The sequence below is a fragment of the Entelurus aequoreus genome, linkage group LG13 (genome assembly GCF_033978785.1).
Source record: "Entelurus aequoreus isolate RoL-2023_Sb linkage group LG13, RoL_Eaeq_v1.1, whole genome shotgun sequence".
Classification (NCBI taxonomy): Eukaryota; Metazoa; Chordata; class Actinopteri; order Syngnathiformes; family Syngnathidae; genus Entelurus; species Entelurus aequoreus.
The window spans coordinates 63,294,913-63,307,412 of NC_084743.1; the positions used below are offsets into that span (position 1 = coordinate 63,294,913).

A 12,500-nucleotide genomic window follows, 5' to 3' on the forward strand; every position below is an offset into this window, starting at 1 on the left:
AGAGAGTCAATCACTTCACCATAAAAGTAGGTGACAGTGTCATCACCAGGAAAGATGAGGTCACCTACCTAGGTTCCATTCTAGAGGCTAACCTTTCCTGTGATAAAATGGCAACCAAGGTAATCAAAAAGGTTAACCAACGAACGAGATTTCTCTACAGAATTTCCTCTCTGGTCAACAAAAGCACCTTGAGGATTCTGGCGGGAACTCTCGTTCAACCCTTTTTCGATTACGCATGCACCTCCTGGTACCCTAGCACCTCCAAAACCCTCAAATCTAAACTCCAAACATCTCAGAACAAGCTAGTCAGGTTACTTCTAGACCTCCACCCCAGATCCCACCTCACTCCTACCCACTTCTCTAAAGTGGGCTGGCTCAAGGTGGAGGACAGAGTTAAACAACTTGCACTGAGCCTAGTCTATAAAATCCGCTACACCTCCCTGATACCGAAGTACATGTCAAACTACTTCCTTAACGTAAATGACCGCCATAACCACAACACCAGGGGGTGCTCCACTAACCACGTTAAACCCAGATTCCGAACTAACAAAGGTCTTAACTCATTCTCTTTCTATGCCACATCAATGTGGAATGCGCTCCCAACAGGTACAAAAGAAAGGGCATCTCTATCCTCCTTCAAAACCGCTATAAAAGTTCACCTCCAGGCAGCTACAACCCTAAACTAACACCCTCCCCGGATTGCTAATACTCAAATGTAAACAATCAAATGCAGATTCTTTTTCTTATGCCTTCTGATCTCTCTCTCTCTCTCTCTCTCTCTCTCTCTCTCTCTCTATGTCCACTACTTGATGTCCATATCCCCCCCCCCCACCCCCCCTCCACACTCCTGATTGTAAATAATGTAAATAATTCAATGTGATTATCTTGTGTGATGACTGTATTATGATGATAGTATATATGATAGTATATATCTGTATCATGAATCAATTTAAGTGGACCCCGACTTAAACAAGTTGAAAAACGTATTCGGGTGTTACCATTTAGTGGTCAATAGTACGGAATATGTACTTCACTGTGCAACCTACTAATAAAAGTCTCAATCAATCAATCAATCAATCAAAACGTGTGGACAATGCTGACGAAAAAAGTCCATGTTCGAAAACCAACAAATTTAGCCGAACTGCACCAATTTTGTCAAGAGGAATGGTCAAAAATTCAATCAGAAGCTTACCAGAAGCTTATGGATGGCTACCAAAAGCGCCTTATTGCAGTGAAACTTGCCAAGGGACATGTAACCAAATATTAACATTGCTGTATGTATACTTTTGACCCAGCAGTAGACCCATAATAAATTAATAAAATAACCAAACTTCATGAATGTTTCTTGTGACCAACAAGTATGTGTTCCAATCACTAAATCACAAACAAATAAGAGTTGTAGAAATGATTGGAAACTCAAGACAGGCATGACATTATGTTCTTTATAAGTGTATGTAAACTTTTGATCGATCAAATATATACTTAAGTCAGGACTTTGGGAAGGTCATTCTAAAACCTTAATTCTAGCCTGATGTAGCCATACCTTTACCACTTTTGACGTGTGTTTTGGGGTCATTGTCCTGTTGGAACACCCAACTGCGCCCGAGACCCAACCTCCGGGCTGATGATTTTAGGTTGTCCTGAAGAATTTGGAGGTAATCCTCCTTTTTCATTGTCCCATTTACTCCTCTGTAAAGCACCAGTTCAATTGGCAGCAAAACAGGCCTAGAGCATAATGCTACCACCACCATGCTTGACGGTAGGAGTGGTGTTCCTGGGATTAAAGGCCTCACCTTTTCTCCTCCAAACATATTGCTGGGTATTGTGGCCAAACAGTAAAATTTGTGTTTCATCTGACCATATAACTTTCCTCCATAAGGTCTTATCTTTGTCCATGTGATGTACATATATATATATATATATATATATATATATATATATATATATATATATATATATATATATATATATATATATATATATATATATATATATATATATATATATATATGTGCCATTTTTAATACAGTAGGCCAGCGTTTCTGTTTGATTTTACCTCTCTGAATAAAATAGAATGAATGAATGTGTCTGCCAATATGGATGATCATATATCCAAGGTCAAATACTTCTCTAAACTAGACTTTTTAACAAAATGAATGTGATCATACAAAGTACCTTTTAATGGAGAATAGATGGAGCGATTGCATAACAGTGCTTCTATGACTCGACTACGTTGCAAATGTGTGTGCGTGGAATCGTGCAATGGCCCTGGCTGACGACTTCAGTCGTGACGTGCTCTCTGTGGGCGTGACGTGGGCCCTGGCACTCGTATATTTGGCCTAGTGTGAGTAAGCCCTTTGTGTTCCAAACACGTTTACATGTCTCGTGAGGGCTTTTTTTTTGTAAAGACATATACGTTTGATAGCCGTTAACAATGTGGGTAGAACGGACTGTGCTAATACCACGAAATGTTTGTCGTGAAGGAAAGGACAACACAGAACGAGATGGCTAACACCATTTCCAAAGGTCAGTGGCGGCTCGATAACAACACCGTCAAGTTTTCACACCTCGAGAAATATGCTTTCCTAGGTGGTAAAATGCTCCTTCGGGAAGGTGTTACGCTAAAGCGTTGCTGGCTGAAAGAAAGATCTATTACCGGCGTGAGGAATAACACCACCACACACTTTCTAGTGACGAGTAATCGAATGAATTACTTTTTTTCTTACGTTACAACTGTTAGAATAATTGTTTGTAAGTTATCACAAAAAACTTTGTGTTGAAATGAGTTCCAGGCAAAAGGACAGGGGCTGTCTTTGAGGCCTACGAAGAGTAAGGCTCGTAAAACTCCACTGTGTAAGGGGGAGAGCCACATCACATGTAGGGTTTTCTGTTTTCTTTCATGTATGGTCATCAACAGAAGGATGTTGTTCTGGCCCAAGGACTTCAAAGCGGAGAGAGGACAGGATCTGCCCAATTTCCAGACAAACTCTTTTTGAAATATTTTACAAACTCTTTTTGAACTATTTGATGGAACTCTTTTTCAACTATTTTACGAACTCTTTTTGAACTGACCTTTCCTGTGAATTGTTTACGACCTTTTCTGTGAAAAGGTCGTAAACAACTCACAGGAAAGGTGAATTGTTTACGACGAAATCCCTTCACGTAAGCGATGATATTACGGAAGTGATTTCTTCCGTAATATCATCGCTTACGTGAAGTGATTTCTCCAGATTCCCTGAACCTTTTGATGATGTTACGGACCGTAAATGGTGAAATCCCTGAATTCCTTGTGCCAGCTTTTTTGAAACATGTTGCAGGCATCAAATTCCAAATAAGCTCATTTTTGCAAAAAATAACAACGTTTTCCAGTTCGAACGTTAAATATCTTGCCTTTGCAGTCTATTCAATTGAATATAAGTTGAAAAGGATTTGCAAATCATTGTATTCTGTTTTTATTTACCATTTACACAATGTGTCAACTTTACTAGTTTTGGGTGTGTGTGTGCAGAAAACATCGCACAGGGCGATGTGATGCGTCTAGTGCAGTAGCCTTGGAGTAGTAGTACCTGTAGTTAGTGCATGCTGCATGCCGCTTTTGCTTGCTATGCTGCATGCTGCTTCTGCCTGATACTCATTGCTTTCAGCTAGTGCCGCCGGCTAGCCCTCTGTCTCAGAGGGCGAAAAGAGGAGCCGAGTGCATAAGCCTCCTCAGCCGGTACATAGCCTCTCCATTGTCAAGACTCGTACATGCCTCCTCGTGGCCACACACGGTAACTGGAACCTCGCGGTTCCAGGCTAAGTTGTACGGGATCTCGGAGCAGCAGGGGGCCCCAGAGACGGGGCATGCAGGCCCACCGGTGTGTGGATATGCCCTGGTGCCCAGTCAACCCCTGTCCCAGCTATGGGTAAATAACCCCAGCTATGGGCGAATAGTGAAAACCGCCTCAACGGTGGACCAGGCGGAAGATGGCGGCAGCGGAATGCACCACAACGGCTGGGAAGGCGGATGAAGGCTGCAGCAAAGACGGGTCCCCAGTCGTCTTGGTCTCCATGCCACTGGACCCTGGCCCGCTCAATGCCAAGGACTGTGTGGTGGCTGACCGTGCACCAGTCTCCCCACATTAAAAGATTCCACGCACAGGCGTCCTCCATATAGGGAATACGACCCTACGGAGGACAGTCATACTCGTTTCGAGTGACCGCCGATGATGATGATGAGTTTTGGGTTGTGTAATTATTAATAAATAATATGCTGTTTATTATTATTTAAAATGAACACACTTGCCCAATACTGTTTATAACTACAACAAAACGATTAATTTAAAAAATGTCACTACCAATTATTAAAAGGAAATAATAGTAAATACAAATATAGTTTAGGACATCACCGGAAACACAGTTCCTTCCATAAATAAGATCACAACCCTGGGTAAATATTTATTGTGCTGCCCTCGAGGTTATGCCGAGCTTGTATATTTCCTGGAGTTCAGGTCGAGCATACAAAGAAATATGTACCCGCAAACTTTTATCCGCCTCTGCCGCATCCTGATGCTCTCGAACCAAACACGTCTCGTTTGTTTTTGCCTCTTGCATGAGGTCCTGAGATTATTATTCTCCTCTCTCTTGTCAAGGGGGGGCAGTGTTCTCATTTGCTATGGTGGCCCACCTCCTTGAGTTGATCCTGAGAGGTTACCATGGAAACAACAAGACTCTACTTCACCCCAAATAGAACTTTCCCAGAGTGTGTGTGTGTGTGTGTGTGTGTGTGTGGCAGTTGTGAGCATATGTGGGTGCAGGTCTATGTCAAAATTCTTATGCTACATTTCAGTTTAGCTGACACTTAACTGTGTAAATTGAGTGGAGATATGGGATGGCGCCGCAGCCAAACCTGAATACACACCGTCGACACACTCCGAGCGAGAGTTTGTAGCGCCGAGATGCAGAAAAAAAAAAAACAATTGAAAAAAGGGGGAGTAAAAGACACCGTGGTGGTTAAAATGAGGGGCGCAAGAGAGCAACGTATTGGTAATCTGGAGGCAGTTACTATAGCAACATGGTATAAATCGGGGGTCGGCAACCCGCGGCTTAGCGCCGGCCTAGTGGCTCTCTGGAGTTTTTTCAAAAATGTATGAAAAATGGGAAAAGATGAGGGAAAACATTATTTGTATATATATATATATATATATATATATATATATATATATATATATATATATATATATATATATATATATATATACATATTAATATAATGGATATTAAAATAATAATTAATATAACTGTATATTAAGAGTATGTGAAAGTTTGACTTCCACCTTGTTTACTTCCGTGACAACCTCTTTAAAGTTGTGTAATCAGTCAGTAATATAAATCAGCTTAACATGGATACGTGTGAAGAGTGTTTTCGCATGAATCCCAGATTGCTTTGTAATAGATTTAAATGGTTTTAATTTAGATTTTTTTATGGTGCATGGACGTTTTATAATATCCACAAAGTTCAGTTAGCCGGTTGTGTTATGTGTGACCATGTCTGATGACATTTTGTGTTTGTTGGAATTTCTTTTTTACGCACCATGACTAGGGAAGGTTGCTTGCAATGAGTCATATAAGTAAATGCTACTCATGCTCAAAGGTGTTTGACCTGAATTACTTGTGTGTTTACCCGCGTATACACCCACCTCTGCTATGAACTGACCCTCTACAGTTTTAACATGACATACTACAATAAATACTCTACAGGCATGCGTAAATTAAATGGGAAGAATCAAAATATTTTTTGTTTATGCCAGCAATATGTGTAGTTAGCATAAATATACACAATTTAATCATAGTTTTCCAATGTCACAGATGACAACACTGGAATTTCCTGGTGCACAACAGGGGACCCAGGAGTACTTTAGACCAGGAGTACCTTGTCTTACCTTTTTATGGTGGTTGGTAACCCAGTTTACGGGGCATCGCTGCCGCCAACAGGACTGAAGTCTGGAACACGCCTTGCTTTTTCTGTGCAACTGCCTGGCTCAAGCTGCTAAAAAGCCCACCATTTCCCAAATACCCCGTGTCATTTATCACAACTAGAGCATTTTTAGTGTCAGATATTTCCTTTGCCCAATTTGCAGCGTAAGAGTCTGTGTGAGCTGTGCGGCGGCTCTTGTGGCCGTCAGTGTTGTGACGCTGCAGATATCAGTTCAGATCACAGAGGCCCTGTTCCCTTTCCAGTGCAATGGAGCGTGGGATTAATTGCAGACCTCGGATCAGCTGGTATGACTCGGGCTGCGCTCTGAGCTTTCTCCACTGTGTGCCAAGGCAGCGACTTGAAGTAGGCAATTATTACAAAGGCGAGAGGGACAGAGAGACCGCATGGAATTTGTATCGATTCGAAACCAATACGCACCTTGGTATCGATATACCCACCCCTGATAGATGGCGCTGTTTTGCAACACAAGTTTTTCTGTGTGCCGTAAAAGCAACTAAAATCATTGTGGAGGGAGGCGTGGCCAGCGCTTTTGATTGATTGATTGAGACTTTTATTAGTAGGTTGCACAGTGAAGTACATATTCCGTACAATTGACCACTAAATGGTAACACCCGAATACGTTTTTCAACTTGTTTAAGTCGGGGTCCACTTAAATTGATTCATGATACAGATATATACTATCATATATACTATCATCATAATACAGTCATCACACAAGATAATCACAATGAATTATTTACATTATTTACAATCAGGGGTGTGGAGGGGGGGGGGTAGGATATGGACATCAAGTAGTGGACATAGAGAGAGAGAGAGAGAGAGAGAGAGAGAGAGAGAGAGAGAGAGAGAGAGAGAGAGAGATCAGAAGGCATAAGAAAAAGTATCTGCATTTATTGTTTACATTTGATTATTAGCAATCCGGGGAGGGTGTTAGTTTAGGGTTGTAGCTGCCTGGAGGTGAACTTTTATTGCGGTTTTGAAGGAGGATAGAGATGCCCTTTCTTTTATACCTGTTGGGAGCGCATTCCACATTGATGTGGCATAGAAAGAGAATGAGTTAAGACCTTTGTTAGTTCGGAATCTGGGTTTAACGTGGTTAGTGGAGCACCCCCTGGTGTTGTGGTTATGGCGGTCATTTACGTTAAGGAAGTAGTCTGAAATGTACTTCGGTATCAGGGAGGTGTATCGGATTTTATAGACTAGGCTCAGTGCAAGTTGTTTTACTCTGTCCTCCACCTTGAGCCAGCCCACTTTAGAGAAGTGGGTAGGGGTGAGGTGGGATCTGGGGTGGAGGTCTAGCAGTAACCTGACTAGCTTGTTCTGAGATGTTTGGAGTATAGATTTGAGGGTTTTGGAGGTGCTAGGGTACCAGGAGGTGCATGCGTAATCGAAAAAGGGTTGGACGGGAGTTCCCGCCAGAATCCTCAAGGTGCTTTTGTTGACCAGAGAGGAGATTCTGTAGAGAAATCTCGTTCGTTGGTTAACCTTTTTGATTACCTTGGTTGCCATTTTATCACAGGAAAGGTTAGCCTCTAGAATGGCACCTAGGTAGGTGACCTCATCTTTCCTGGTGATAACAATGTCACCCACTTTTATGGTGAAGTCAGGGAGGTCACCGCCCCTGTCCAAGGTGCTGAGGACAGTGCACCGACAGACAGGGGCGTGGCAGTGCTGGCTTCGAAACACCGCTGAACAGGTGATTAGATTTCCCAGGTGGTACGAGTTGTCTAATCACCTGTTGTCTTTAACAGGAAGAGGAAGGACTGAGTGGACTTGGAGAGACTGAAAAGTCCTGTATATCTGAAAAGGTTATCGATGAGCTTAGTGAGGAACATAACAACTTTGTTCAAATCTACACGCCTGACTCCTGTGAGGTGTGTGGCAGGGGAACCGCTAGGAAGCGACTCCTACAATCGTATTCCGAGGTAACACCATATTGTAGTGTGTAAAAATGCAGCACAATGCATAAAAATTCCATTTAAAATGAGATTCATATGCAAATGAATGATGAATTATGTTGGGAAAATGTAATTTAATTAATAATATAACAATATGTAATTTTGATTCAATATTTGGATCTAATATTTGGAGGATTTTTTAAAATTGTACTACTTAAATGTGTCAATATTATAATGACTTTTTTGCCGATGTCCGATATTCCGACATTGTCCAACTCTTAATTACCGATTCCGATATCAATTGATACCGATATATACAGTCGTGGAATTAACACATTATTAGGGAGTAGCGGGGGTGTATATTGTAGCGTCCCGTAGGAGTTAGTGCTGCAAGGGATTCTGGGTATTTGTTCTGTTGTGTTTATGTTGTGTTACGGTGCGGATGTTCTCCCGAAATGTGTTTGTCATTCTTGTTTGGTGTGGGGCATATTTGTAACAGTGTTAAAGTTGTTTATACGTCCACCCTCAATGTGACCTGTATGGTTGTTAAGCAAGTATGCCTTGCATTCACTTGTGTGTGTGTGAAAAGCCGTAGATATTATGTGATTGGGCCGGCACGCAAAGGCAGTGCCTTTAAGGCATGCCCCCAATATTGTTGTCTGGGTGGAAATCAGAAGAAATTCGGGAGAATGGTTGCCCCGGGAGATTTTCGGGAGGGGCACTGAAATTCGGGAGTCTCCCGGGAAAATCGGGAGGGTTGGCTAGTATGACTGGGAGACGCAACTTCTCTGTACTTTTCTCTACGTCCGTGTACCACTCCGTACAGCGGCGTTTTAAAAAGTCATACATTTTACTTTTTGAAACTGATACCGATAATTTCCGATATTACATTTTAAAGCATTTATCGGCCGATATTATCGGCAGTCCGATATTATCGGACATCTCTAAATATTATTCAATACTGGAATAACCATATTTTGCGGACTGTATAGCGCACTGGGTTATAAGACGCACCCACAAAATTTTTGATGAAAAAAAATATTTTTCACCAGACTATAAGCCATACACATATATATACACTAATACGAAATATTTTCTAAATGTTTATTTACATACCTTAATTGTTTCCAAATGTGGCATACTTGATATTTTGGTGTCTGTAACACGGCAGTAAAACGGATGATCAAACAAAACATAAGTCATCGTCATTTACGATAAATAGATACATAAATAATAATGTAAATATTTAATTATTGATTTCCTTATTTTACCGACCATTTTATGATTTTCATAATTATTTCTTGAACCTGCTCGTCAGCACTTCATAAATGTATTTTTTTTTTTCCGTCCAACTCAGTGTGCGGACTCTAACACCCGATGGGCTATCTAGCAATGAAGTAATTAAATAAATCATTAAATAACTAATTAAAGTGTGAAATAATGAATCAAATAATTATATACATATTGAAGTAATTAAATGATTATTTAATTACATTTAATTCACATGAAAAAAATTATGAAACATTCAATTGCAAACATATATAATTCCAATTAAAATGAATCAATGACACATTCAATGATTTAAATGTATTTATTTGTTAATTTTGTCTTATTTGACCCTTTTGAATTCCTTTGTCGTCATTTCAAGATAGGTCATTCAGGGCTACAGTCGGAGCAAGCGAAGAATGAATATGAACAATAATTCAAGCCCATACCCTCATATGCAAATCTTACAAGAACAAGACACATTAGTGTTTTAATCAGTCAGTGAATTTTGGCTTAATGAGTCAGCAAAGACGAGCCATTCTCTCAGCGTATCAGAATAATTCCAGTGCTGGCCCAGAATGACTTTTGTAAAACTGTGGAAGTCTTGCCTAAAAAAAAAAAAACAACTTCACTACAGTGTATGCAGAGTATCTGTCCTTATTCGTTATTTACATTATCACTCACTCACAGTTTGACAGCATTATTCAAGTTGAAACGTCCTCAGTCATCCAGTAAAATAATTAACTTTTTACTATTTATATCGGCTCCTGGCTGAGGTGGCAGGCTGAGCTCTGTTTTTTTATGTTTTGTAATGGCTTTTTATTCTGCAAAACTCTTCCTTTTTTGTATTTTTATTATTATCATTATTATTATTATTATTATTGATGTAGTCAACAGTTGCTATCCTTAATCATTGTTCTGTAGTCAAATGTTGCTATGACAAAATATATTTTATCCTACATGAAAAAAATAAAAAACAAATGCATATTGTCTCGTATAACCTAAAATAACTACACTAAAAAGGACAACATTTAATTCTTCAACATTTTTAATACATTTATTTACTAAATTATTATTTTTCTTTTTTTTAAGTTTAGCAAAATATTTGATTTTTTTTTTTTTTAATTCTTAGTCAAACAACAAAACAATGATATATTTATTTATTGAGCAACATTTCTCGTGGAGATTAATAAAGTGGCGGAAATTGTGGACTATAAGCCGTTACTTTTTTCCTACGCATTGAACCCTGCGGCTTATAAAACAGTGCGGCTAATCTATGGATTTTTCTTCATTGACGGCCATATTACAATAGTGTTCATACAACACGTTCAAAGACACTGGAATGGTTTATCTTTGTTTATGCTGTGGCGCCATCTTTTGGACGAGTTCGCTCACTGAATAGCTGCTGTTGTTTGAAGTTTTAAACCGGAAGTACAAGTGTTGTTTCGCTTTCTAGCCATCCATAGCGTTTCTACGGGTATGCATCGTTCATGTATCACTCCAAGCGACGTTTGTAAGCTTTCCAAAAATAACTAAAACTATTAATACTTACTTAATCGCCCCATGTGTGATGTCTGTGTTTTCATGCGTATTTGTACGTGCTAACGTAATGTAATGAAGTGTCGTGAGCAATAGCTATTAAGCTAACAAGTTTTTGAGTATTATTAACTTACAGTGACTTTCTGTTTGTATTGTTTCAGTTTCGTAAATTCCTCAGTAAATTTAACACTCCACGCCGTGGAGTTATTGAGTCTGTTTAGCTAAATGGAGAGCTATGACTTATGTTTTGTTTGATCAGCCGTTTTACTGCCTTGTTACAGACAATGTTTGGAAACAATTAAAGTATGAAAATAAACATTTACAAAATATTTCTGTGTAAATAACTAATTTCACAATGTATATATCTGCTTTTATATATATGAAAAAAACTTAGTGGATGCGGCTTATAAACCAGTTCAGAAAATACGGTATAAATAGGTTGTTGTTGTGGTTGCTTTCATCTAGGTCATTTGTGTGTGTGAGTGACCAGAAGAAAATCTGCAACCTGTCGGTTTGCATGTGTCCCTGCACCCTAACTTTTTCAGACTTTGCTAGGAAATAAATATATTCGAGATATTACAGTATTTAATTAGAAAATATCAAGTATGCCCATTTGGACGAAACAAAACAGAAAAAATCCAGGACTATGACTTCTGTTTTGTTTGATCAGCCGTTTTACTGCCGTGTTACAGACACCGTTTGGAAACAACTAAAATGTGAAAATAAAAATTTACTAAATATTTCTGTGTAAATAACTAATTTCACAACGTATATACCTGCAGCTTATATATATATATAAAAAAAACAAGTTTTATTCTAAAATTTTGTGGATGCGGCTTGTATACTGGTTCAGTGTTCTTGTTGTGGTTGCGTCACTCCAGGTCTGACTTTTTCAGACTTTGCTAGGAAATACATATATTCGAGATATTACAGTATTTACTTAGAGAATATCAAGTAAGCCCATTTGGACGAAACAAAACAGAAAAAAATCCAGGACGATGACTTCTGTTTTGTTTGATCAGCCGTTTTACTGCCGTGTTACAGACACTGTTTGGGAACAACTAAAATATGAAAAAGAACATTTACAAAATATTTATGTGTAAATAACTTATTTCACAACGTATATATCTGCAGCTTATACATATGAAAAAAAACTATGTTTTCTTCTAAAACTTAGTGGACGCGGCTTATAAACCGGTTCAAAAAATACGGTATACATCTTCTAAAAATGTGTTGTTGTTGTGGTTGCATCACTCCAGGTCATTGGTGTGTGTGTGTGAGTGACCAGAAGAAAACCTGCAACCCGTCGGTTTGCATGTATCCCTACACCCTGACTTTTTCAGACTTTGTAAGGAAATAAATATAATCAGGATATTACAGTATTTACTTAGAAAATACTAGCTGATTGGAGAGCTAGCTTCCGCAGCTAGCAGGTCCATGACGATGACTTCTATTTTGTTTGATCAGCCGTTTTACTGCCGTGTTACAGACACCGTTTGGGAACAGGTAAAATATGAAAATAAACATTTATGAAATCTTTCTGTGTCAATGACTTATTTCACAACGTATATTTCTGCAGCTTATATATATGAAAACAAACAATTTTTCTTCTAAAACTTAATGGACTTTGGCTTATAAACCGGTTCAAAAAATACGGTATACATCTTCTAAAAATGTGTTGTTGTTGTTGTTGTGGTTGCATCACTCCAGGTCATTGGTGTGTGTGTGTGTGAGTGACTAGAAGAAAACCTGTAACCCGCCGGTTTGCATGTATCCCAACATCCTGACTTTTTCAGACTTTGCTAGGAAATAAATGTATT

General features: G+C 39.1%; 1 protein-coding gene across 1 annotated transcript in view; it reads left to right on the top strand.

The window, feature by feature from the left end:
• Positions 1-12,500, top strand: part of LOC133663039 (sucrase-isomaltase, intestinal-like) — a 90,515-nt gene that overhangs the window by 65,772 nt on the left and 12,243 nt on the right. The window contains exons 17-18 of the mRNA XM_062067219.1: positions 7,581-7,673; positions 7,729-7,902. Coding sequence (XP_061923203.1) covers positions 7,581-7,673; positions 7,729-7,902 — 267 coding nt within the window. The remainder of the gene's footprint in view (positions 1-7,580; positions 7,674-7,728; positions 7,903-12,500) is intronic.